The sequence below is a fragment of the Eubalaena glacialis genome, chromosome 8 (genome assembly GCF_028564815.1).
Source record: "Eubalaena glacialis isolate mEubGla1 chromosome 8, mEubGla1.1.hap2.+ XY, whole genome shotgun sequence".
NCBI lineage: Eukaryota > Metazoa > Chordata > Mammalia > Artiodactyla > Balaenidae > Eubalaena > Eubalaena glacialis.
Genome location: NC_083723.1, coordinates 10,332,374 through 10,359,898, shown reverse-complemented (window position 1 = coordinate 10,359,898; position 27,525 = coordinate 10,332,374). Strand labels below are relative to the sequence as shown.

The 27,525-nt window shown below is 54.9% G+C and overlaps 1 protein-coding gene and 1 long non-coding RNA gene across 4 annotated transcripts; both read right to left on the bottom strand.

Moving 5' to 3' along the window:
* Positions 1-1,273: 1,273 nt before the first annotated feature.
* POLM (DNA polymerase mu) lies at positions 1,274-10,352 on the bottom strand. The gene is given in 14 exon segments (XM_061198401.1): positions 1,274-2,272; positions 2,503-2,586; positions 2,656-2,722; positions 2,724-2,890; positions 2,991-3,055; positions 3,058-3,093; positions 3,237-3,368; positions 4,707-4,828; positions 6,596-6,666; positions 7,297-7,467; positions 7,592-7,690; positions 8,419-8,568; positions 8,570-8,603; positions 9,910-10,352. Coding segments are annotated over 14 exon segments (1,461 nt in total). The 5' UTR covers positions 10,086-10,352; the 3' UTR covers positions 1,274-2,185.
* Positions 10,353-22,704: 12,352 nt separating this feature from the next.
* Positions 22,705-27,323, bottom strand: LOC133096739 (uncharacterized). Of its 3 annotated transcripts, none has more exons than XR_009701814.1 (5): positions 27,232-27,323; positions 25,860-25,998; positions 25,691-25,745; positions 25,008-25,114; positions 22,705-23,015 (listed from the first exon to the last, which is right to left on the bottom strand). It is a non-coding gene; the product is annotated as an uncharacterized LOC133096739 (long non-coding RNA). The 3 variants fall into 3 exon arrangements; XR_009701813.1 differs by having other exon boundaries at positions 25,050-25,114; XR_009701815.1 differs by lacking the exon at positions 25,691-25,745 and having other exon boundaries at positions 25,050-25,114.
* Positions 27,324-27,525: the final 202 nt, after the last annotated feature.

Below are 27,525 nucleotides of genomic sequence, written 5' to 3'. Positions count from 1 at the left end.
AGGGATATTTCCTCAAGTGATTCCTTTAAAAACTGGCTCGAGAAGCCCAAAAACTGGCCTCAGGAAAAGAAAAACAAGATTGGAAATTCAACGACTGTTGGTTTGATAAAAAAGAGAAAGCTCTGGTTCAGACCAAGTAACAACCCAGTCCTACCGGAGACTGTAAAATTCCCACTCCTCACCACTGTACATGCATTAAACCACTGGTCTGACAAAATGATAGCCTTCATGAGTCAGTATTGGTGGGGAAACACTAACAAGGCCACAGAAAGTACCTACTCATTGTTCCCCTTGTCTGAAGTACCACCCAGGGAAGTCTGTTTGTACTGCTCCTGGACATTTTAAATTGCCTGATGGATCATTTGAGATCTGGCAAATGGATTTCATACAACTTCCTCCATTTCATGGATATAAGTATGTTTTAGTCACGGTATGTATGTTTTCACACTGGACTGGAGCTTTCCCTTGCAGATAGGTTACTACCTCTTCTGTGACTGAAGTGCCTTGGAAAAGATTATCCCTACCTGGAGAACTCCTCTTCAACTTCATAATGATAGAGGAACCCATTTCACTGGCCAGGTGCTTCAAAAAGTGTGTGCTGTTTGGCCAGTTTTACAACACTTTCACTGCACTTACCACCCTCAATCCTCTGGTTTGGTCAAACACACTAACAGCATTATTAAGACTCAACTGGCAAAACTTGTAGAGGCCCTCTAAATACCTTGGTCAAAAGCACTGCTGTTGGTCCTTCTAAATCACAGACCCACCTCTTTTGGAACTTTACACCCTTTGAGGTAGTCACGGGATGCCCAGTGCACTTGGCTCCTGCCTCTTTTGACCCACAAATAATAAAAAGAGAGATACTCCAATACTGCAAAGGCCTAATTGCTTCTATTAAAAATAACCATGTTTTGGTAAGCAACCTTTTCACAATGCACTCTTGGGAGATGAAGACCTTAAACATCACACCTTGCAACCTGGAGATTTCATCTACTGGAAAAGACACCTCCAGAAGGACTCTCTTCAACCTTGCTGGAAAGGCTGCTATCAGGTACTGCTAACCAACCCTTGTGCTGCAAAACTCCAAGGAACACAACTCTTGGATTCACATGACACACCTAAAGAAAGCACCAAACCCTGTCTGGACCTGCAAATCATCTGGTGACCTGAAAGTAAAGATTTCCCTGAACTGAAGCAGACGACATCTGATGAGCCAGCTTTCCAAAGATATTCAGACTAGGCCTGTTGGAATTTTGTCACCAAACCTTTGATTACATAAGGCTTCAGGTAATCTCTACTGTTTAGGATCTTGGTAACACACGGACTTTAGATAAAAAGTGCCTAAGAGTTGTCCCTCCTACTCCTCCTTGTTACTTAAATATGACCTCAATAGATCTCCAATCTGTGCACTCTCCCTCTGATGTGGGACACTACACCCAGGAAAGGTCCTTCCTTGTATTGAGGGACAAAAAGACCCTGAAACTGGAAAGCCTGACTCAGATTAGTGATGCTTTCAGAGAAACATCTTGATCGAAAGGGGAAGTGTAAAAAGATTAATAAACAGAAACCTCAAGAGTTGGGAGACCAGAAGGGGGAGCGCTCATGCCCTGTGATGATAGCAGAGCCCAACAGAAAGAAGGATCTCCTCTTCACTCCTGATGAGGACTCAGCCAATGAAAAGCCGTGGACTCTTGTTTACTATAGCCCTCCCAAATTCCTTTTCCCCTCTGTAAAAGCGTTTTCCTTTCCATTTTTGCTGGGGACTTGCACATGGCTTGCCATGGTTGCAGACCCATTCTCTGCTGATCCTGAATAAACCCGTTTGTGTTGCAGAAATAACTGGAAGGCTATCTGTCTTAGGTCCACATCCCCCGCCCTCACCAGCACCCCGTAGCTGACCTCTGGGCAGAAACAATACCCATGCTCCCCGGTCACCCACACCAGCAACACATTCAGAAAACACAGCTTAGTTTGTTCCACGTGCTCGTTTCATGACATCTTGAACTGGGTGTATGTGGGGGATTGGTGGTCCACACAGACAGGCCTCCCACTTGGGAGGCGTGAGGACTTGGGGCAGCAGTGCGTCTTCCACCTGGAAACATTCAGGGACCACAACACCCATAGCGTCTGGCTCAAATGGCACCCTCCATTTCCAGAGAGTGGAAGTGGGGGCCAGCTAATAGGATCAGGCATTTCTCTGCTGGGGGGGAAGGTACTCAAGGCCCAAGAGTCTGAAGATGTCTTCCTCTGAAGCCACGTGGAAAAACGTCTTCTGCAACAGAGTGCAAGCATGAGTGCCTGGGAGCCACTCCACCACCGCGGCAGCTTCCCGGAGACAGGTGTGGCGAGGACGTTGGAAGGGCAGGCAGGGCCCAGCCCCACGGTGGGGTGCCTCTTGAGGGCCCTGTGGGGCCCAGGCTGGAGGGCCCCGGGGCCGATGCAGACTGTGGGCCGGGCAGAGAGCCGTTTTCCCCGCCCAGGCCTCCCGACCCAGCAACACACCTGCCCCAGATCAAACAGACCACGGCTGTTCAGCCAGAGCCCCCTCTCCTTCCGGCTGAAGCAGCGCAGCTCCCGCTCGAAACGCTGGGGGAAGAGTGACTGCCATCAGCAGGGCTACCAACCCCAGACCCCAGGGTGGCCTACACTCCCTACCTTGGAGCCAGTCCAGCCGAGTAGCGCAAAGGGGAACTGGCTGACACGGGTGACCACCAGGTGGTCAGGGTGGGGCAGGGCCTCTGGGCGCCCCTACAGCATCCCCTGGGGGTTGTGGCAGGTGGAAAATGCAGAAAGTCCCCTCGAAGGCATCCATGGTGTGGCTCTGCCGGGGCAGGTGGGTGGGGTCGTCTGCCTGCCGGCTGCGCTGGTGCTGGCAGTACAGGATAAGGCCCTGGGGGAGAGCAGACATGGCCGGGCACCGCTGTGTGGGGCTGGGACAGGAGCCAGGATCCTGGCAGGACCGTCAGCGGGGGGAGCAGGAAGCCCCTCGCCTGCTTCTTCAGGCAGCACAGCACTCTGGGCAGCAGCCCTGCCTCCCGGCCCTCCTGGGGGTGGTGATGAGGAAGTCCACGTCATGGCCCTGCAACTTCCCCCCGAGGGGGCCAGTCTGACTCCCAGCCTCTGTGTTCTCCCAAATCCCTTCAGTGAGGGAAGGCCCACCTCGGTGGTCCCGCCTCAGACGCCTTCACTGGGAAGGGCCTGGAGCTGAGCTGGAGGGCACGTGGAGCCCCCTGACCTCCGGAAGCCGCCGGTCAGCGCGACGGCGGCCCCAGGAAGGGCCTGCCCCACGGCTGCCTCCACCGCCTGCTGCAGGGTCTCCACATCTGATCGCAGGATCGGGGTGCTCAGGTCCTGGTGGTGCTGGAGTCCTGTGGGCAGCACAGCTCTCCTGACCTGCCCAGCCCGGCCCTCTCTAGCTGTCTCCCACTACCCCCTCCTCTCCCTTAAATATCAAATGCTTATTTTGAAATAATTGTAGGTTCACGTACAGTTGAAGGAAATAACAGAGGTCCCCTGTGCCCTCTGCCCAGTTCCCCCCAGCAGTAACATCCTGCAGAACTACTGTAGGTCACACTAGAATTCTGATGTTGACACAATCAAGATACAGACTATCCCTTTCAACGCCTCGGTTTTCCCATCCATAAAATGGGGCCGGGAGGTGATAAAGAGATGCGAAGAAGAGGGCTCTGCCGCTTAACAACACCTCGCTCTAGCCCACGTCCACCTCCTCCCCTGTCAGAGGGATCACTGGGCCTTCCACACACACAGTTAGGAGAGGTTTACGTGTGGGAATAAACGGCCCCGGGCAGGATGCGCGCTCAGTCAGCGCTGCGGGCCTCTCCTCCGGGGAGAGGAGACTGAGTGGAACCGATGGATGTCACCATAACGCTCCACTGGACGCACGGCTCTGTGGTCTCACTTCCTGCCGACCGACCAGGTGACTCTCCCAGGACCCCCAGCTGGCCTCCCCTCCCCCAGCCCCTGGGAAGATGTTCAATGAGGCAACGAGTGCCAGGCTGTGGGGCTCCTTCAGCAGGGTCCCCGATCAGGCCACACGGAGAAAAGTCTGCTCAACACCTGCGACCTGCTGGCCTCACGCCAAGGAGCTCACGGGATCCCGCGCTTTAGAGAGAACGTAATTCAGGCTCAGAGAAGTCAAGACTCAGGGCCACGGTCTCCTACCTAGTAAGCAGCAGAGATGGGACTCAAACCCAGGCCTGACAAACTCTCAAGTTCACGTTCTCTCCACTGCTCGGCACCACCTTCCCCTAGCAGCTTCCTCACTGAGCCTCTCCCCACTGAGCACAGGTCCCCACGCCATCAGCCAGTGGGCCAAGGCGCCAGGCAGCGCACAAGCAAGTGTGCCCGGGGCCCGGGCTGCTCTGACAGGCCCTCCCCTCTACGGAATCAGGAGTAAGGGGTGCATGCCTGGTCCAGGTCCAAGTCTAACCAGGAGGTCCTGAATGTCACGGCAGCTACTCTGACCGTTATCGTTCACTGAGAAGGGGCTGCACCGGGTCCTGACGCCACTGGGTCAGGAAGCCCACCAAATAAAGATGCCCGTCTTCACACTCACCCCGCTCCCTGCCACACAGGCAGCCACGAGCACGTGCCGTGCGTCAGAGGTAAGGGCACCATGGTGTGGGAGGCTTTCAGGCACAGGTGCTTTGGGGACGCCCAGGGCCCAGCGCTCTCAGAGGGCTCACCTGCTCTCTGCTGCTGGGTCAGTCTCTGGGGCTGCTCTCGGAGGTCGTCCAGCGTCCGCGGCCCCTCCCGGTACCACCAGTCAGCGGTCCTTACCCCGACCCCAAAGATCTGAGTGAAGAGCCATTCGGAGGATGAGCACAGCGTGGTCAGGAGCCAGCTCTTACAGCGAGATGCGGATGACGACACTGATCTGTGCAAGGCGTGTCCCAGGACAGCACCACTGCAGCGTCACACAAGTGGCCTCATTAAGTCGTCGTCTGGCTGGGCAAGTGGCATCCCCACTCTCATCCTTCAAGTTTAAGCAACCTGCTCAAGGCCACACAGCGAGTGCACAGGCAAGACTCCAACCGCGAGCCTGGCCTACACAGCCCACCCTCACAGGGGACGGCAGGGAAAGGGCCCACGTGCTCCCTCCCCAGGCCTCGGTCCCCTCCGCGGCAGGGTCTCTCCCCAGAACTTGTGCAGTTCTAGCCTATGATTCCAACATCACCAAAGCAGGCATCCTGACAGTCCGTGCATTCACTGGGAACACCATACCGCTCCCACCCCACAGCAGCTGGGACTTATTACTGTGGCTCTGCCTCTTAACAGGCAGCAAAAACGGGCAGTTAACAGCCAGGGGGTTGTTTTAGCAGGATCTGGAAGGAACGGGTTAGGACTGGCTGGGGCTCTGTTCCAGGTTCAAACATGACAATTGCCACTGCCTGGCCACGGGTCAGCAGAGACGTCCAGGCCAGTGGAAACTAACTACGCTGCTGGAGCTGACCTCTCGTGGGGTGGCCAGCTGCCGTCACACGGGTATCCCACACACAGGGTGGGCGCTAGCAACTCACCTGTTTCTTTCCTGACTATAGCTCGTTGGACAGGGGTGGGCACTTGCCCTAGGCCAGCCACTCAGAGCCCCTTCCCCCAGGACTTCTGAAACAGAAGAGCAGGCCCAGGGGAGGAAGAACAGCTGGGTGGCACTCGTGTCCCTGAGCCCCGCTTCCTGCAGACCGGCTGTAGCCTGCCCTTTTGGGACTGTGCTGGCCATCCTTCCCTAGATCCCCTGAACCAAGAGCATGAACTGGATGGGAAAGATGCTGAGAATAACCTAATCATGTTGTTTACAACAGTAAACTTCTAATTGTTCATGTACTTCTCTCCTGGCCTGGATGCCTTCTGGGACTCAGGGGTACCCCGGGGGAGGTAGCAGATGGCTCTGTCCTCTCTCAGCGCTTCTCCACCCACTAATTCCTTTGTTGCCTCCACACCCCTGAGCCCCCCGCCCTTCACACAGGGCTCCTCTCCCTTTTTGAACCCCCCCCCCCACCGACCAGTCGCTGATCTGACAACCTCCAGCCACAAAACCGGGGTGTCTAAGGAGCCTGACCGAGGCATCCACAAGAGCTCTGGCGGCTCCGTTAACAGACCGGAAATGGGCGGGACCAGCGGGAAGGTGCGCCGTGGACACAGGCAGGACGCCACCAAGAAAATGAGTACGTGAGATCACAAAGGTGGAGACACTGCGAGGGTGAGCAGCCCCACAGATTTAATGGTCCCCGTGGCACCCGGAAAAAGGTTCTGTTTTGTTCAGTATGCTCTGTGTAAAAGGCCAGAGCATGTGATATACTTGAGAATATGCCATCAATAGTCAAATAAGAACAGATGGTGCCGAGTGATCTAGAAAATTCCCTGTGCTCAAAACAAGCTTCTCGTCCACCTCCGTTTGGCTGCCTCGTGTATGTCGGGTGTCGGCTGAGCTGCCAGTTCCTCAGTGAGACCTTCTCTGACCCCGGGGGGGACACCCACCGCCCCTGCTTGCCGCCTGACATGTCATGAACCGTGCTGTGGCTCTGGGGGAGGACCGTGGAGCTGCGTGCCCCTGCTGGGGGCTGCCCTGTGTACCTTCATGGCCTGGTACCTCTCCGAGAGCCGGACTCTCTCCACCTCCTCACACACTCCGTGTTCCAGCAGCTCCTATGGGAGAAGACAAAGCCTGACTGGAAAGAGGAGAGCTGGGGGCCCAAGGCCCAGCAGGGGGGCTTTGTGGGAGCAGGATCCCGGGGGACTTGGAAATGAAGGCTGTGCCCAGGGAGCCACCAAGCCCCTAGGGCGGGGAACATGGGCCACCTCTCAGATAAATAACAAGCCCCGGGATAAGTAAACAACTGCTTTTAAAACATAGGTGAATTCAACAAGACTTCATTTAAAAGCATAAGTGAATTCAAAAGTCTCCTTTCCATCACGATATATTCGCTCAGTGTAAGTGTACAAAAGGACAGCTTCACATCTTGGGTCCTCAAATACTTCGCATTGTAAAAGGAGGTGCTCATGCCCAGGGGTCCTCTTCCACCATCCGGGACAGTCTGAGCTGATGCCAGTGGTGCCAGCTACCAGCCTGCCAGGCTCCCGGCAGCTCCCTTGGCTGAGTCCTCTCAGTCCCCCTAGGGCAGGTGCTGTGGCCCCAATTTACACGTGAGGAATCTGAGTGAAGAAGGTGGCTGGCCGCAGCTGGGCTCTGAGCCACCAAGCCACCTGCCCTCGTCAGGCCCTGAGGCCCCCTCGCCTTCCCCCCACCCCGCCCTGCTAAGTGCGGGGAGCACCGACCTGGACGACCCTGCACGAGTGTTCTCCAAAGCGGGCCAGGCCACGCAGCTGGCTCAGGGCCGTGACCGGGCCGGGAAGGGCCTTGAGCACTGAGGCCGCTCTGCACAAGGAGAGTTGGCGGCCCTCACTGCCGGCAAAGCCCGTGGCCTCTGCCAGCATCTCCAGAGCCTCCTGCAGGGAGGGGCCCTTGGTGAGAGGCAGGGATGGCGGGGTACCTCACCCCACCCCTCCCTCCAAGGCTGGGACAGGGGAGGGCCTGGCCCCATCCCAGGGAGGCAGGGGACCCAGGGCTCACCGAGAGGCCGGCGTTGTGGTGCGTGACGGGTGCGGGATGCTGGCAGGCACAGGGCAGCCTCCACGCTGGGCGTGGCGGCCCCTTCCTGCACACAGCCACCTGGGGAAGAGCAATATACAGGCCGCTTCGAGGCTGCAGGGTGGGCAGGGGCCAAGGAAGCCCCCCGGAGCCCTGCCTCTCCTGGGTGGTCACCTAGGGCTCTCGGGACAGAAGGGGCCGACTCTCAGAGGGCAGAGCTGCCACAGGCACGGGGCAGAGGCGGTGTCGCCCTGCAGAGGCCAGAGCAGCAGGAGCGGCACCACCTGCCACCGCACGTGTTGTATGTGCTCCACGTCCCGGAACCCTCAAGCAAGTGGGCTGGGGTGCCTGTCATCCCCACTTCACAGACGGGGACACCGAGGCCTCGTGGCTCACAGGCAGAGTCAGGATTTGAATGCGGGCAGCCCTGCTCTAAGCCCACACCTGAAGCCCCCAGCTGTGCTCACCCAGGAAGCACTGAGGTGGGCAGAGGCCACGAACCTCACAGCACCCCGAGGACGGCCTCCTGCTGGCCTCACTTGGGGTCACAGTCTCATCCACTTGGTAAGCAAGAAAGGCCTAAAGATGCTAAAAATAAGTGGATCTCAAGAGAGTCTGCACCAATGGTGAGAGGAGAAGCGGGAACGGCCTGGCTTCCCAGGGCCCCTTGGTGGTCTGGGCTGAGCCCTCACCGCCCACCTCATGTGCAGGACACCGAGGCACTGCTGCCGTGTCACCTGTCCCAGCTGAGCTCCGGCCTGCGCTGGGGCCTTCTCTGGGGCCCCACCCTCACCCTTCACCCGGCTCACCTCCAGGCGGTGCCGGCACTCCACAGGGACAGGCTGCCCGGCCGCCATGCTCTCCGTGAACCAGCTTATGTCTAAGAGCACTGGGCGGGTGCATCCTGGGTGAAGGGCCGCCGTCCTGCGCTCCTGCCGGCAGACGGCCTCCTCTGCTGATGGTCCCCTCCATCATGACGTGTGTCACCTCCAAGCTGGGCGGAGGGAAGAAAAGGAAGTGAGGCCCGGAGCCCTTTCCCAGACCTGCCATTCTTCCTGCTTCACTCCATGCCTCCAGGCCTTTGCTGTTACTATCCCCTCTGCCTGGTGACCACCTATTCATTCTTCAGAAAGACCTCCCAGCCCCTCCTCCTGGCAGACAAACATCTCCACCACTCCAGCATCTGCAGAGCTGTGTGTGGTTCTCGGCTCTCGCTATGATGACAAGACCAACCCTTTTTTGTGTTAACTTGTCTGTCTCCCTCTCCCCCCAACCCCAGAGGAAGGAGAGGCCAGGGGCACAAGGGCCAGGACCGGGAGGGGGTCTTCATCGAAGTGCTGGAGACAGACTACTTGGGTTTGAACCTCAGCTCTGCCACACACTTGCTGTGCGCCCTTGGGCACATCACTTATCTCTGTACTGTGATTGCCCCATCCACAAAGCAGAGATAATAACATATCTACTTTGCAGGGTTGTTGTAAAGATTAAATGAGCTAATAAGCAAAACGGCTTAGATAGTGCCCAGTACACTCTAGGCCGTGGTCATCATCCTCTCCTGAGTGGGTCTGCTGCACCCCTGGGAATGGTTAACTAAGCTTCAGGGGGACTGGCTTCTGATTCACTTGCTCTTTCAACTTCAAAACCATGGGAACACTCCTCCCTTACTTGCAGCATTGCTTCTGTAGTGGTTTTGTTTTTGTTTGGTTTTCTTCTACTCTTTGAAGTAGAAGAAAAGTCACTTTCTCAGCCCTGAGGAGAGAAATCAGTTTAGCTAACAGGGCAAGATGAATTCACCTAAGGAAGGACTGTTAACCACCGCTACACTCACATGGCCCTTTATAAAGCCTCCGGCATACATTCTCTCCTTATCCTACAGAAACACTCCTGGCCCTAACTGCTAACACCCTTCTACAAAAGAGGAAATTGACAGGAAGGCTATATGACCATGAAGTGCCAGGGCTAACTTGGAATCCAAACTCCTCAGGTGCCCCTCCGCCCAGGGGTCAGCTGCGTGGGAGTCGTTTCAGATCTCAATATCCTCAGCAGTAAGGAAACACCATATGTGAAAGTGGCTGGTCAGCTGCAAAGTTCCGAGCACGGGCATCTATGCTCAGGCCATCACGCCACTCAGCAGCATCCCCCGGCCCACCGGGCGCGACAGCATGGTGATACCTATACCGGCGTGCCACGTTCCCCGGTGAGGCGAGGCCGTGGGCTCCGGACCCGCCCCGCGCCCCTCGGAAAGTTCGGCCCTAGGAAGGTGGCCTCGCCTGGCGGCGAGCTTCACCATGACCGCGCACCTGTAGGCGTCCAGGACGCGGAAGCCCTTGGAGAGAGCCAGGCGTGTGAGGAAGGCCCGGCGGCTGCGGCCCATGCGTGGCTCAGCCAGGTAGACAGTGACCCCAGGGAAGCGTGCCGCGGAGGAGGGGGCGGTGTCCGGGGACCCGACCCGCGCTCGCCGCCGTTTTGGTAGCATTCGGACCCTGGCCGCGGGCGGCGCCCGGCGAAGGCAGAGGAAAACTGGACAAAAGCCGGAAGGAAGGCGGGCGGAAGGCGGGCGGAAGCCTCACGGAAGCCGGAAGCTAGCGGGCGGAAGCCAGCGGGCGGAAGCCGACTGGAAGGGGAAGTGGCGCCCGGCCCCACTCAAAGAGGCAGGCCCCGCCCCATGCAAATTAAGTCTCTGGGCGGATTTCGCCCCCAGGGTCGTTTGAAGCGAGGTAGAGGTCCCGGGGTTTCACCTGATTGGGTGTTCCGGCCTCCCAGCGCCAGAGTCCCCGCCTCTATGCAAGTAGAACCAGAGCACACGCCTTTTATTTAAATTATCCTCGCGGAAAGTCCCGTCCCATCCTTGGGACCACCCGGGAGGAGAGACTGGGGTGGGGGGTAGGGGGGTGGGGTAAAAGGGGTGCGGGCAGAAGCTGGGAGGGAGGAGGCGGGAGGTTAGGGAAACCTCGGCGCGGGCTTGGGGGCTTCGTCCTCGGAGGCTAAGAGGGGAGATCGAGGTGGGGGTATCAGGGGATCCGTCCTCGGCGCGTGGGGGGGAGGGGGATGTTAGTGGTGGGTCCTTGGCGGGTAGGAGAGGGATCCGTTCTCAGCAGGAGAGGAGTATCCGCCCCAGCCCCTGCTCTTCGCCCCTGCTATTCGCTCCCTCCGACTGGGTTGGGCTGGACCGATGGGCCCCGGAAACCTGGCGGCGCGGGTCCCCTGGATCGCGGGCCCGGGCAGACGCGCGATTGAGCGTGCTGGTGGAGCGACCGCTTCAAACCCCTGGAAAGGGTTTTCAGTCTTTCTCAATCGAATGGCGTTAGGACGACTGGCCGGCCATTTGGAAAAATGGAAGTTGGCTCCCTGCCTTACTGCTTAACACCAAAATAAAATCCAGATGGATCAAATATTCAAATCTAAAAAAGAAAAAAAAATGTAATGGGGAGTCGATGAATGTTTTTATAGTCTAAAGTATCACAATAAAGCTGGAGACACTAAAGGAAAAGAAAGATAAACTTGAAGACATACAAATTTTAAATGTATTTAAACATTAAAAGGCAAACCAGGGGAAGAGTGTGACACATTTGGAATTTAAATCTAATTCCTGTAATTATGAAATTGTCCACAGATTAATAAGGAAAAGACGACAAGCAAGAACACCAGTAGGCAATTTATGGAAGAAATGCTACTCAAAAACATACCAGATTGCCTGACTCGTCCAATCAGGGAAGGGCAAACTTAAATGAGAGTATCTTCACTTATCGCATTATCCGACATTTACAAAATTGATCACACATGAGGAAACTGGCAGATTGTAGGAAGGACTTTTTGGAAGCCAATTTAGCAACCATAGCCAACAAAATGAAAACAAAAATCTCACCCAGCAATTCCTTTTCCAAGATTGGTATTGTGTTGACTCCCTAGACCAGGTTCGGAAAGCTGACATCTTGACAACATCGAGTGTTCCTGTATGTCTCTCATATTTTCAGGCACTACGCTTTGGAATCACTTTGTTATGCTATGTGATCTCCTCAGTCTTCCCTGGCTGCGGCACAGGGCTGAAGCAGGCTGGTGCCTCAGCCCAGGCCTCCTCTCAGCCTCCACACGAGCTCCCCACCTGCCCTCCCGGGCCCAGGACACACACTCTGGCTGGGAGGCCTGGGATGCGGCCCCTCTCTCATTTCCTGTGCTCGTTTCTCCTCCAGCCATCTGGGAAGGGGGAGCTCCCAGGCTCTCTGTAAGGAGTCGGAGTTCCCCATCTGTGGGTTCTGCCTTTCCTCAGAGAGCAGCAGCCTATCCCCTGAAACCATTTCCATTCTTCTTGATGGCCTCTGTCTCCATCCCGGGCACCTGGGTTCTCTCTTGGGGAGGCAGAGGCAGCTTTTAATGACCCATTGCGCCTGAATACTTAAAACACTGGGCAACTTGCAAAAATGAGGATTTCCACAGGCCCAGGGAGGTTTTGTGAGGGGTGATCCTCAGTGCCCACTGAGGCCTGGGCACAGGTGGGCAAAGCCACAGCATCGATGGTTGGCGTGCTCCTCTCCTCCCCTCCCTGGACCACCAGGTCACTGTCTAGCCAGCTGGGAAGCAGAGACCTCAGCCCTCTATCTCCAATAAACCTGGCTTGGGGTTCCCAGATGTCTAAGTCCCCAGCCCCCTGCTGCCCACGCTGAGACCACCCCCCAGAAAAAGTCAGAGTCTGCACAGATGATCTCCTGGCTGGGCCCTCTCAGCTGCCCTGGGGGTTGCAGTTCCCCCTGTGTTCTGCACTGTGCTTTCTCATGCTGTGTTTTGGATTAGTTTCACCCACATGTATGAGCTTGCATTTTTCCAAGATGAATCTCATCTAGCTATTTCCTGTTCCCACTTCCAGTTCAGAAAAGGCCCCTGGGGGTGATTTTTCAGTCCTCGTGACCTTCATAAAACCTCCCCATGGAGCACCGTCTTTGAAGTCCGCTTCAGTGCTGTTGGCGCCTGTCCTCGGCCTGTGGGGCCGGGACTCTGCCTGGCTCTGAGGCCCAACCCCCCGCCGATTCCCGTCTCCTGCGGGTTACTTGCCAGCTGCATTCCGGAGGGTGTGCGGTCAGCCTGCTGATGCTGTCGGACTGGAGCTCCTGAGGGCCACTGGCCCAAAGTTCTGGCCTCTGGTGCTGCTCCCTGGACCTTCCTGAGCTACCCACTGCATCACTGTGGGTCTGGGCTATCTGGTGCATCAGTCTGCTCAGGCTGACAGCACAAAATACCACAGACAGGGCAGCCTAAACAAAAGAAACATTTCTTATTGTTCTAGAGGCCGGAAATCCAGGATCAAGGTGCTGGCAGGCAGCTTTCATTCTGAGGCCTTCTCTCTTGGCTTGTAGGCGGCCACCGTCTCTCTGTGTGCCCACACGATCTCTTTGTGTGCTTGTGGAGAAGGAGAGAAAGAGATCTCTTCCTCAATCTCTTTGTGTGCTCGTGGAGAGGGAGAGAAAGAGATCTCTTCCTCTTCTTATAAGGCCACCAGTCGTATCAAATTAGGACCGCACCCCTGTGACGTCATTTAACCTTATTACTCCTAAAAGCCCTTTCTCCAAATACAGTCACATTGGGGGTTAGGGCTGCAACATATGAATCTGAGGGAACACAATTCAGTTCATAGCACCTGGTGTATTTGGTCCTGTGCTGCTGTAACAAATTACCACAAACTAGGGGCTTAAAACAACAGAAATTTATTCTTGTAGTTCTGAAGCCTGGAATTCTAAGATCAAGGTGTTAACAGGGCCGTGTTCCCTCTGAAAGCTCTAGGGGAAGATCCTTCCCACCTCCTCTAGCTCCTAGTGGCTCCTGGCATTCCTGGGCTTGCGGCTGCATCCCTCCAATCTCTGCCCCATCCCCAATGGCTGCCTTCCCTCTGTCCCTTCCCCTTTTCTTATATATATATATATATTTTATTTTTTAATTTTTAATTTATTTTTACTTTCTGGCCGCGCTGCATGGCATGCGGGATCTTGGTTCCCCAGCCAGGTTCGAACCCGTGCCACCTGCAGTGGAAGCACAGAGTCTTAACCACTGGACCACCAGGGAAGTCCCCGCCACCCCCCCCCCCCGCACCTTTTCTTATAAAGGCACCAGTCATTGAATTTAAGGCCCACCCTTAATTCAGGATGACCTCATCATGAAATTCTTAATTACATCTGCAAAGACCCTTATTCCAAATATGGTCACAGTCTGAGGTTCCTCATGGACATGAATTTGGCGGGGGGGCACCATTCAATCCACTACCCTGAGTCCACACCTCCGACCCAGGCTCAGCTCTGGACTCTGCTGACAGGTTCCATGGCCCATCATGGATCTCTGCAAAAATCCATCAGAGCTGCAGGATTTAGTTTCTGATAGGAATAGATGTGCTCGTGCCAGGGACTGTGGCTTGCCATGGGCCTGCCAGGTTATGTGACCAAAGGAGATGCTTTATTTTTGAGAAACTATACTGTCTTTTAAGGAAGACGTGGGTCCCTTTGCTTGTTGGATGGTGTCTAAGTCCAGTCGGGCAGCTATAATGAATACCACAGACTGGGTGACTTGAAAAAGACAGACATTAATTTCTCACAGTTCTGGAGGCTGGACATGTGGAATCAGGGTGCTGGCAGATTCAGTGTTGGTGAGGGCCCGCTACCAAGCTGCAGACTTTTCACTGTATCCTCACATGTCAGAGGGGGTGAGACATGGTGCCTCTTTTATAAGGGCACAAATCCCACCTACGAGGGCCCCATCCTCATGACCTAATCACCTCCTGAAGGCCCCACCTCCTAACACTAGCACCTTGGGCATCAGGATTCCAACATGTGGATTTGGGGGAGGGGGGACACAAACAGATGGGCTCTGTGTAAGAAGGAGGTGGGGGGATTGCAGGCCTGGGGCAGGATCTGGAGCGGGAAGACTGGGCCAAGGAGTAGAGAAGAATCCCTGACTCCCTCCCACCGTGGGGACTTGGCCTAAGAATGATGGAAAAGAGATAGATGTGTCCTTAAAATGAAGGCTCTTAGCGTTCATTTTTCCAACCAGCCCTGACTCAGCATGGTTGGTAATCCCTGGGGGAAGGGCTAAGTGGTCTGGAAGAATTACGAGAAGGGGGATGTTTGCTGAACCAAACTCCGTCACAAATTGACACAATTATCTACTCTTTCCCCCACAGGTAATTCCATTGCTATTAAGGCAGAATATGACATTATTACATTCTTGAGTGAACAGACCCAATGTCATTTAGGTATTTTCCAATTTACTACTGTTATTGAAATAAAACACAGATATGACCGTGGGGAGTTCCAGCTTATCGGCTTCAAGGAGAGCCCTGGGCTGGAAAGTTTGGCTGAACGCCCAAGGTTGTCATGGATGGTGGCCCACGGGGTGGAGGGTATTGAGAGGCCAGATAGGGAGGCAGCAGCCTGCCCCAGGATATGGGGCAGGTCAAGGTCAGAGTCTGTCCTTCACTGGAGGAAAGTTGGGGGGAGCAGCTCAGGAGGGTGTCCGTGGTCAGGGCCACATGCAGATGGAAAAGGATGGAATCTGGGTATAGTGGAGCAGGGGGGATCCTAGTCAGTACAACTACTGACATTTATGGAGGGCTTGGTATAGGCCACGTATTGTGTTAATTATTTGTTCTATTACATTTTTATTGTATGGAATTGGTACTGCTATTATTTCCCCCATTTTACAGATAGAAGAACTGAGGCCTAGAGCCAAAGTACTCTTTCCAAGTTTACAGTGCACACAGAGGCACAATTATGATTTAACCAGTGGCTGTTTGACTTCTGAGCCAGCCTCTCAACCATTGATTCAACAAAATTGTGTTGCGCACCAAGCTCTGCCCTAAGTGCAGGGGGTACAGCATATAAGATGCACAGAAGGACCTGCCTTCATTCCATTTTTGTAGAGGCAAGACAGACAGACAAATAAGGAGAATGCACATGGTGCCGGGTGGTGCCATGGGGCACAGAGGGCATGGCTGAACCAATCCCTTCGGCGTGCACACCCTTCTCCAATAGTGCCTCTGATGCTCTCCCCGGCAAGAGGTGGGGTCTGTCCCCTCCTCTTAATAGGGGGCCGGCCCTGGGACTTTCTTGGACCAACAGAAGGCAGCAGAAGCGACATTGTGGGATGCGTGGGCTCAGCCTGACGAGGGCTTGCAGCTTCCATTTCTGCCCTCTTGGAAGGCAACTGCCATGGAAAGAAACTCAGGCTGCACTGTGGGTGCTGAGAACCACGTGAATAGAGAACCAGGAGCCCTCGGGACACCAGCTTCCGCTGACGTCTTAAAGCAGCGGTGCTAGATCATTCCTCACGATTCTGTGAGCAGACTCCTGCACGTGGCATCAGCCGACTCCTCCCCCATGCAATGGCTCACAGAATGGTAAGGAATGATGTAGCACCGCTGCTTTAAGACAAATCAGCTTTGGGGCATTTTTTCACACAGCCACAGATAACTGAGAGGACGGGAGAAGGGCAAAGTGCCATGGAGAGAACTAAAGTTGGGGTGGGGGGTACTTCCCTGGTGGCGCCGTGGTTAAGAATCCACCTGCCAATGCAGGGGACGTGGCTTCGAGCCCTGGTCCGGGAAGATCCCACATGCTGCGGAGCAACTAAGCCTGTGCTGTACAACTACTGAGCCTGCGCTCTGGAGCCCGCGAGCCACAACTACTGAGCCCACGTGCCACAACTACTGAAGCCCGTGTGCCACAACTACTGAGCCTGCGTGCCACAACTACTGAAGCGCATGCGCCTAGAGCCCATGCTCCACAACAAGAGAAGCCACCACAGTGAGAAGCCCACGCACCACAACGAAGAGTAGCCCCAGCTCTCCGCAACTAGAGAAAGCACGCACGCAGCAACGAAGAGCCAACGCAGCAACAAATTAATTAATTAATTAATTAATTTAAAAAGAAAAAAGAAACGTGGTTGAGAGTTATCATTCATAACATAGGTTATGTTGGAGCGAGAGAGAGAGAGAGAGATTGAGAGGCAAACAGAGGGAGTCCTTTCTTTTAAAAGTACACAGTAAAATATTTCCCGGTGAAATCATATGATGTCTGGGATTTGCTTCAAAATCATGTCGAGGCGGAGGAGAGGGTGGGACACAGATGAAACAAGATGGGCCTTGAGTTGAGAACTTTGATGACAGAGGTGGAAAGTTCGGCATATCACCTCTCCACTTCTGGATATGTTTGAAATTTCAATAATAAAATTTTTTTTTAAGCATGTGCACTTAAAATGAGATCAGCGCTCTCTGCCAGGAGCAGTTCTAAGCACTTTACACGTGTCAGCTCATTGAGGCCCAGGACATTCCTGTCACTGGATGACATACATGTTCCCATCTTGCTGGGAAGGAGAGAGAGGCGCAGAGAGGCCAAGTGACTTGCTGGAGTTTGCACAGCTGGTGAACAGCAGCCTTGGGGTGCTGTCTTGGAAAAACACCCTTGTGTTCTTCTTTATTTTCACATGACACTCCTGACACTAGATGTGTGGGTTTTCCACACCCAGCAATTCTCCAGCACCAGCTGGGTGTCCTAAGTTCAACCCAATTCTGACACTGACCAGAGTTAGTGCAGACCCCCCTGGCCCCACCTCCACTTCGGATGCCAACATTGAGTCCAGGTTGTCACCTGTGCTTCTGACCAACTGGCCATAAGCTGGGGTTCCCATGAACCCCTTTCTCCAATTTGATAATTTGTTAGAACAGCTCACGGGACTCAGGAAAACAGTTTACCTACTAGATTACCAGCTTATTACAAAGGATATTGAAGGATATGAGTGAACCGCTAGATGAAGAAATAGACAGGGCAAGGTCCAGAAGGGTCCTGAGCACAGAAGCTTCTGTCCCCGTGGAGTTGGGGTGAGCCCCCATCATATGGATGTATTCACCAGCCAGAAGCTCTCTGAACCCCGTCTTTAGGGATTTTTATATAGCCAGCTTCATCACACAGGCATGATCGATCATTAACTCCATCTCCAGCTGGGCTGAAAGTTCCAAGCTCCTTATCATGGCTTGATCTTTCTGGTGACCAGCCCTGATCCTGAAGCCATCCAGGAACCCACTTAGAGTCACAGAATTAGAACAAAAGATCCTCCTTCCACCCAGTAAATTCCAAGGGATTTAGGAGCTCTGTGCCAGGAACTGGGTTCAAAGACCAAATACTAGAACAAAAGATGCTCCTAGTGTTCTTATCACTTAGGAAATTCCAAGGGATTTAGGAGCTCTGTGCCAGGAACCAAGGGCAGAGACTAATATATATTTTTTCTATCATTTCACAGATGTGACCCAAGGAGCCTAGCTCCATCACAGAACTCCTGATCTATGTGCTTCCAAAACTCCCAGATGATTATGTCACAAACTGTTACTTGTTCTCTCTGGGGGATCAGACAGTTTAAAATTCAACAAATCTTATCATAATCAGTTTGTTATTTTGCCTACTTGTGTTTTCTAATTTTCCTGCAATGAGCACACACCGACTGCATAATAAAGAGATTTGTAATAAGAAGAGTTTTCTTTTGACCGTGCCACGTGGCTTACGGGATCTTAGTTCCCCAGCCAGGGACAGAACCTGTGCCCCCTGCAGTGGAAGCTCGGAGTCCTAACCACTGGACCACCAGAGAAGTCCCAAGAAGAGTTTTCGATAGACCTAGAACCTGCAGCAGTGAGGCCCGGTAGGGGTGCTTAGCCCAGGGCTCCTGACCGCAGGGGCGCAGGGGTGGGGTGGGAGTCACTCTGAGACTTCCCAGGCCCCACCCATTTCCAGTGGCTCACAGCTGGCAGGGTTTCAGACCCAGCAGCAAGGTCGGCAGGACCGCCGTGTGTCCACCCCAGCGCAGGCACTCGGGGCCCACCTGCAAGCCCTGCAAGCCCCGTGAGGAGCACAGACTCATTTGGGGATGTGGCATCTCAAGGGGCAGGGGTCAGGGCAAAGTGGCCACCATCACATAACATCCGATCCTTTCATCAAACCTGGAAGGGGTGGGGTCGCTGTCCCACTCCCCACGCACTCCCTGGGTGCATCTGCCCTTCCCCTTCACCCCTCCATCACTCCCACAACCACACAGCCAGGTTCACGGTCCCGGTTCCAGGACTGGGTGACCAGCTGTCTGAAGGGCAGGCCCCCATGCTGGTCTACCCCTCCTCTCCCTGTACCTACTTTCCTGGGGGCCTTCCTGGATTCCCACCCACCAGTTCCCAACCAGCAGCCTCGCTGGCTCCTCCGTCATCCACTGGGCCCAGGTCCTGCGGGTCCTGCCCCAGAATCTTCCCCCACTTGGCATCCCTGCCCCTCATGGCCCCTCTGCCCTCCCCATCTCCACTCGGCTGCACGAAGTCCCACTGCCCACAGCACAGAACCCAAGTGCAAGTTGGCTTCCAGGGGTCTGCTGACCTACCCGGGCCTCCCGCTGCCCTCAGCCCCCTGCCCACACTGTGCCCATCCTGAGCTCCCCCCAGCTGTTCCCCTACAGCAGGGTCTTCGTATGTCCAGTCCCCGCTCCTGGGTTACCGTCCCCTCTTTGCAGGGACTCACCTAGCTCATCCCACTCACTCTTTCCTCCAGAAGCCTCTGCTGGTCCCCAGGTCCGGGTTGGGTCCCCTGCATGTCCCCCAGCCCACTGGGCTGGAGCATCTGTCTCCTCTGCTGGAGAGAAAGCTCCCAGGGCACGGGCCCCCCCTGTGTGGACTTGGGGTGGCCATGCCCGCACATGGAGCCAGTCTACGAACACTTTCTGGCTGGGCGAGTCTTCCTGGCACTAAATGCGTGCATCCTATTCTTACTGCCCTCAGCAAGTGCTTCTTACTAGGAGGTGACCCTGTGCCCGAGGTGAGCCTGTGAGGCCCGGGGCTGGCTCGACTGAGCTCATACATCCCCATGGGAGACCCTGAGGGCCGGCCTCGGAGGCCCATGGGATGGTGATCTCCCAGAATCCAGGTCTTTGGGGTTCTAGACATGGAGTCTGAACCCTTCTCTCTTTGGGATGGTGTTTGTGCAAAGAACCATCAGTGGATGATTTAAAAGGGGCGCAGGGGTCTGGGCCTATGGTGGGTGAGGGCTGCGTGGTGTGCACTGGGAGGGAACCTGTGCTGCAAAGGCCCCCACCATGGAAGCAGGGGAGGAGGACGAGGAGCCAGCCCGGAAGGAGGTCACGACGGGGCCTCTGGTGGCTCTGGGTGATCCCTGGGGCCTGGTGAGAGTGCCAGGTGCAGGAACAGTTCCCTGGGACTGAGGAAGTGGAAAAATGAGTGTGAATAACTTCTTTGAGAAGCTTGGCTCTTAGGAGGAGGATCAGGATAGAGACAGCAGCTATGGGTTTCAACACAGAACTCTGGGCGCTGCAGCAGCCTTGGGGGCGTTCTGACACTCCGCGCTAATGGCAGGGGTTGTGGAGCTGGGGACGCACACCTGCTGGGGGTCCCCTTCCTCCTACAGAGCTGGTCAGCGCTTCTTGTTTTTGTTGGCTGGGCTTCTGGCTCAGGTCTGCAGACAAATATGCAAGAATGTGAATACCTTACACACAAACTGACTATAAAGTGGCTAATACCACGATGTGTTTCTTATTCTTATACTTTCCTGGGATTTCAGCTTTCACACCTTCCTCTACCAGATGCTAGTAGTTTTTTTTTTTTTTTAACACCTTTTTAAGATCTTAGTAATCTTACCAGACACAAAAGTGAAAATAATATCAGCTGTAGCAAAGACTGTTAATTATTCCTCAGTATTTATTATCTCATTCTTCTTTAATAACAGAACTGACATTTAGCTGGCACAAGGCTGTCAGAAAAAAGACTACACTTCTCAGCTTCCCTTGCAGCTGGGTGTGGCTGTGACTGAGTTCTGGTCAAGGCCAATGGAATGAACTTGGAGCTTTGTGTGAGCTTCTAGAAGAAGTTCTTAAAGGAAGAGATTGTGCTCTACTATTCCTTTCTACTGGCTGGGACGATGCAATGATGACTGGATCTCAAGCAGCTGTTTTGCATCATGAGATGGAAGCCAGATGCTGAGAATGGAGGAGCAACAAAATGAAAGGAAGGGGACTCTGAGCTGGTCTTTGTCTTGAAGCTCACAGACAGGACGTGCATCAGTTATCAAGACCCCCTTGGTGCTCACCCACTGCCATTCTCTTCACCAGTGTCAGTACCACCCTCCACTCAGTTCTGACTAGCTCAATGACTGTTGTCTGTCTCACAAGATTCTGTTATGGTATTTATCCTGTATTTAGCCATTTAACAGATATTTACTCAGGGCCTCTGTGGGCCAGAGAGCTGTAGTAGGAAATATCACAGCCCCTGATCCCTTGGTCTTGCGACGCTGGCACTGCTGGTAGGGAGACAGATAATAAACATCTGAGATAAGTGTTAGCTATTGCTGAGTAACCAACCACCCGACTCAGCAGATTAAGACAATCACATTTATTAGCTCACCTGCCTGCCAGCTGTCTGGGCAGCTCTGCCCATCTGAGCCCAGCTTGGCTGGTCTCACTGGTCTCCCTCTTGTGTCCCACTGGCTGTGGCAGCCTGTTTTGCATGGTCTCAGCTTTGCTCCCTGTGGTCTTGTCCTCCAGCAGGACAGCCCAGGTGTGCTCTCATTGTTCTGGAAGGTTGTGGGGAAGGGGAGAGAGGATTTTTCAAGTGTTTTTTCAAGCCTCTCCTTGGATCAAGTTTGTTCCTGTCCAACTGGCCAAAGCCATCACATGGCCAAGCCTGTAGTCAGAGTAGGAGGGGCCTACAAGGTTACAAGTCACAGGGCAAAGGGCATGGGCACCGGGAGGCCACTTAACTGGAGCCATTAGCGCCATCAGTATAGCCCAATGGGTCAATATGTCAGAAATAAAGTAGGGGAGTGGGATGGTTTGTTTTGGCAGATATAGGAGAGGGCTGAAGTTTTACGAAGGGCAGCTGGGGATGCTTCAGTGAGAAGCTGGGAAGGACACTGCAGGCAGAAAGAACAGCAAATACGTCCCCTGAGGCAGGACGTGCCCACCTGTTGGTGGGATTTCCTCCCACTAAATCAGGAACGTGTAGTATTAGTCTGAGGGCGGGGGGGGGCCAGGGGAGGCTTTCTCAGGGTCTAATGCAGCACCTCATTCCCCAAAGTCCCTGTGGACAGGACGGACATCCCAGGCTCATCACCTCCAGAGTCACATGCTTCACCCACCTTGAGGTCACAATGCACCTCAGGACAGGAAAATCTGTCCTCGGAGTGGCAGAGGGGTGCAGATGTTGGGGCACATGCTCATTTATGAGGTTGGCGTCCAGTTTCCCGAGAAGATGAGCCCAGGGCCTACCCAGGCCTCGGGTCCTCTTCTGGCTGTGGGGGAGGTGGCCGGTGCAGCCACGTCTGGGCACACGGCCGACCCCTCCAGCAGCTGATTGGAATAAGGTATAGGGTGGAGTCCAGTTGCCTGGTCCAAGTCCCCTCTGGGAAATGCATCGAGCTGAAGTCCAGCCTGAAGTTCTGGGGTATGGAGGGGTCTGGGTGAACAGTGAAGGCTGGGCTGCAGGGGAACGTGGAGGCCCTCTGTCCTACCAGGCACCTGTGGGATTGCCTGTCAGGGCTCAGCTGCTTTAGAGAGTGTATCAGTCAGGGTTCCCCAGAGAAACAGAACCCGCAGGATACATATACATGTATAGAGAGAGACTTATTATGAAGGATTGATTCACATGATTATGGAGGCTGCCATCTGCCGTCTGCAAGCTGGAGGCCCAGGGGAGCCAGTCGTGCAGTTCAGTGCAAACCCAAAGGCCTGAGAACCGGGAGAGCTGATGTCCGAGGGCAGGAGATGGACGTCCCAACTCAAGCAGAGGTTGGGGCTACCCACACTGGGGAGGGCCATCTGTTTTTCTCAGTCCACTGATTCAGATCAGCGACTCTTTTTCGGAAACAGCCTCACGGAAACACCCAGAAATAATGTTTCACCATTGATCTGGGCATCCCTTAGCCCAGTCAGGGGACACACAAAATTACTCATCACAGTGGGATTTCTGATGTCTGCAGCCAAATGATCCTGCAGGACAGTGCTCAGACAGTGATTTCCTGGTACCGCCTCCACCAGGAGGGTTTTTTTTTTTTTAATAAATTTATTTATTTTATTTTTGGCTGCGTTGGGTCTTCGTTGCTGCGCACGAGCTTTCTCTAGCTGCGGTGAGCGGGGGCCACTCTTCGTTGCGGTGCGCGGGCTTCTCATTGCAGTGGCTTCTTTTGTTGCGGAGCACAGGCTCTAGGCGCGCGGGCTTCAGTAGCTGTGGCTCGCGGGTTCTAGAGCGCAGGCTCAGTAGTTGTGGCACACGAGTTTAGTTGCTCCACGGCATGTGGGATCTTCCCGGACCAGGGCTCGAACCCGCGTCCCCTGCATTGGCAGGCAGATTCTTAACCACTGCGCCACCAGGGAAGCCCACCAGGAGGGTTTTAATCTGTGGGAATTTGATATTGGAAAAGTACTACTCAGTGTATTTTCATTAGCATTTGCATAATTTTTCATGAGGTCAACATTTTTGCATATGTTTATTAGTGGCATGCGGGATCTTAGTTCCCTGACCAGGGATCGAACCTGTGCCCCCTGCAGTGGAAGCATGGAGTCTTAACCACTGGACCACTACGGAAGTCCCCACTTATGTTTCTTCTTTTGTGAATTGGCCTATATCTCGGGGCTCACTTTTAAAAATGGAAACAAGTTCAAATTAGCTTTAAAAATGTAAAGAATGTTTTCCCTTTATCAAAGAATTACTATTTTTCAGGCACAGCTTTCTAGATTTATCTCAGTGAATCCTTGTGCCCTTTTCACAAGGAGCGATAGTGTCAGTATTATCCCATTACATGGAGGAGAGAAACTGAGGCTTGGAGAGAGGCTCTGAGGCCATGGGCAGCTCCTAAAATGTTCGCTTTCTGACCTAGGGGTTGTGGATCTATTTCCAGTGTTTTGTTTGCCTGTTAATTTCATTTTGAGGATATTTTGAACAGAAAGCTAGCACTTTTACGCAACCAAAATTCTCCATCCTTCTACAGTTTCTGCTTAGAAAGACTTCCCCCACGAAGATTATAAGCACAGATTTCTATGTTTTCTTTTACTACTTTGATGGTTTCTCTTTCAACATCTACATCTTCAATCCATCGGAGTCAATTTAGATGAAGGTGGGAGGGATGATCAGCATACTTTTTTCCACTAGAGCCTGTTTGGAACCGGACAACCCTGACTGATTGTCACATGACACAGCCACACGTGGCCCTTGTCCTCATCCCAGTCTGCGGGCTGCAGAATTACTCAGGCACTGGAAGCCCGCCTCCCGCCCCTCAGCCCATCAGCCCCCCTGCGGCTGTGGTGACCCCCCAGTCTCCCGGGGGCTGGGTCCTGCGGTGAGTGGAAGGAATTCGGGTGAACTCTGCTCACTCAGCAGTCTGGGCCTGGGGAGCTGGGCGGGGGCACCAGACTGTGGAAAATCACATGTGGTTTTCAAGTTGTTGGAAACTTGAAAATCATTCTGCCAGTTGTGTGGAGAGCTAGACACTGTCTGGGAGACCCCAGGTCCCATGGCTCTGGGAACCACCCTCCTGGTGAGCCCGGGCAGACTTATCCCCTGGTAATGGACAAACTGTAGACAAGAGGGCGTTTCCAGGGGCCTCCCCTGAGAGGGAGGAGCAGAGGGACCGGATGGGCCTGGGTCCTTCTCGCTTGGTCCCTTGAGACCAACTCAGGACTCCAGGAGACTGGGAGGGGCTGGTGCCTGATCCCAGGGCCTGCTGTCCAGAGGCCCGGCTTCCAGAGCCTTCCAGTTACAACTCCGACCCCCACCTCAGCGCACACACTCATTTTGGCCAGCTGGGCCGTGTCTGAGCTGCTGCCTCGGAGGCCACGGGGGCCCTGGAGGAGCTCTGCCGCTCCTGCTCCCGGTCCCAGTGTTCTGCGGCTGCCCCAGTTAGAACTGGGACACACTGGTCCTTTTGGCAGGTGAGTTTCCCACCTCTGCCCAGGCTGAGGCACCAGGGTGGCTCCTGGTGATATTCGGGCCTCAGCAGGAGCGGCTGGTAGCCCCGTGGCCCGGTGGCCCGGTGCCAGATGCTGTGTAAACCGGGTGGAAAAGAGCATTCGGTCTGGCCTCATAGACACGCCATCACTGACATGCTGTGACCTGGACACATCACTTCTCCCTGGGCCCAGGTTTCCTTACTTGAAAATGGGGAAAGATGGCGTATATACTCTACAAGCATTAAAAGCACCATCACTGCCCAGCCCACCATCCACGTGCTGGCACCTGAGATGCAGGCGACTGACTTGAGGAGTCTGAGCCCGGTGGACAGGGTCTCCCCCGCCGGGATCCCCCTTCCCTTTCTCCCACAGGGCAGGACTCCACTTCCCGGGGTTCAATGCCCTCCCCTGTGCCCTCTGTTCTGGAGGTCCAACCGCTCACATCCTGTTCCCTCTGGCCTGAACATCTTCAGAGGAAGGATACCTCCATGATTGCTGGGTCTCTGGGCCACGCTCAGGACTGGACCTTGCTGAAAGCTCCGTGGAGACCTGCCCAGTGAACAAATGAGCCGCAGTCAGGGACACACACCTACAGACACGTGCTTAGATCGCTGGGGACCCAGAGTGAGGGGGCTGGTGCTGTGGCAGGGTAGGGGCGGGCTGGGGACTCGGAAGTGGAGGGTGATGAGATCATGGACTTTCAGGCTACAGTGACATGGGATGAGTCAGTCTCCTGCCGACATGGCTGGCAATCCTAGAAGGACGGCCTGGGGGCATCTTTTCAGGCACTCAGGAAGCTGAGGTGTGGTGCCCCTGGGTGCAGAGACTCTGCTGAAACTTTTAGAATGGATGAGTTCCCTGAGAGTCCCAGAGCATGGCTCTTCCCATTAGGGCCTGTATTTAGGGAGAGGCCACCCAGGGTTCGGGGCACCCTCCTCCGGGGACCCCCTCATTCCCTGGACGCGGAGAGTGAGTGCTCGGATGGGGCCACTCCATCATCTCTCCATCTTGTGTGGAGGTGTGGTCACTAGGTTTGTAGTGACCTCAGGGTTCCCACCCTGAGGTCTGGTGGGAGAGGGGAACGGGATCAAGGTCACCTGGGGCCCACCCAGGGATGAGACTGACCCTCATGCCTCCCAAGGCTCCAGCCAGAGTTGCCTCGAGATACAAGCTGTCTGATCTGCAAAGACAAGAGGCAAACCTTGCTTGACCAGGCCTGTCTGAATGGGAGACCCTTCCTAACAGGGGCAGGGGGCTGCTAGTGGTCATGGAGCCATTCCCCCCCCCAACTTACAGCCTGAGAAAACGGAGTTATTCAAGGTCATAGTTTTAAGTGTGGCTTCTAGGATGGGCAGAAGGAAGCAGGAAAGTCCCTCTCCTTCCTGCTCCAGGTCCACCCTGGGTTCTTCTTTTCATGCAGGAAGCTGTCGCATCTGAAAGCATTAACAAGGCAAGCCCGACCTACACCGAAGCTTCGATTTCTCATCCCTGTGGGACTGACCCCCCCACAGTGGGAAGAGGGTAGGTTCCATTTCTGCTCTACCTGCTCAGCCCCCTCCCAACGCGGGAGCTTCTGGCTCCCCGCCCACACCCGCCCTGCTGAGGGCATTACTGACGGGGCAAAGCCCCCATGTGACAGCTTTGCCTACATGTCCGCATTCCCCCACCACCGTCGCCCCCCGCACCCCGCCCTTCGCTGCAGCCTGCAGGGCCTCTACACTGCACCATTCCTCCCAGGTGGGTCTCTGCAGACCTCTGCAATGCCCCTGCTCCTGACCCCAAGCACGGGCACCTCGGCCCCCAACCAGGTGTCTCTCCCGGGGACCTCCCACCCTGGCAGGCAGGCAACCCTCCTGGCATATGGTTTTTGCTCAATGGCCCTCAGAGGTGAGCTCTTGGCCCATGAGCTAAACAGGACCGACCCCAGCCTGGTCAGAAGTGAGAGTGCAGGCCACGCCCCCTCCTCTCCCCACCCTTGCATCTGTGGGCTCCACCAGCCTGACCCTCACAAGGCTGCAGGAAAACTACACACACACACACACACACACACACACACACGCCCAGCCCATGTCAGGCTCCCCCAAGAACTCTGCTCCCCAACTCTGGAAGCAGCAAGGGTAGGTCCACCAGGGTGAGATGTCGCCTTGTCTCTGCCTGTAAGCCCAGTCCTGCTGCAGCCCCTAGGGTAGGCCTCACTCAGTAGGAGGGAAAGGCCCAGCCTTCTCTTAGGAAGCTGGAGGTGAGGGGACCCAGGACGTCCAGCAGACTCCCAGACTAGCTCAGGAGAGCCCTTGGACATGGGTACAGACACCCCACCCGCTGGCAGGGGGCCGGAACCCCAGAAGGGTGAAAGGCAGCCACAGGAGGCCGCAAGCTTCCCACCTCTTGGCCTGCCTCTTCCCGGCCTGGGCTGTTGCCCTTGGGGAGTTTGGTTTAGATGACAGGTCCTGACGGGCCTAGGTCTGCGGGATTTCCTGAGTGCAGGTCAAGGCTAAGCGGAGTCCCAGCCCTGCCCACCGATGGAAGATACTGGCCCAGCAAAGAGAACAGGCACTGCCCCCCTCCACCTGCCCAGACTCTCGGGGGAGGCCCCCAACTCCCTGCCCACCCCACCCCAGGCCCAGCTCCCCACAAGGCCTTCACTCATGTTTCTGGTGGTGACTCACTGTGACTGAGGAGAAGCCTCTTTCTATTTCTTTCTAATGTTCTGAGGGCTTCTATTTTCCCTGGCAGAGGATGTGGAGCCCAAATCTGATCCATGTGTGAGCCAGCTGAACTCGGGAGCTGTTCCCAGGGAAGTGACGTTCTATAGCCGCCACCGCCCACCCCCCCAGCCTTGGGCCTCCCTATTTGACACACTCAACTGGGGGCAACAGAACAAATTCCAAGACAAAAGTATCCAGAGCGATGATTCAGAGGCTCACAGAGGACATTTATGGGTAAGAGCTTTCTTCGTCCTA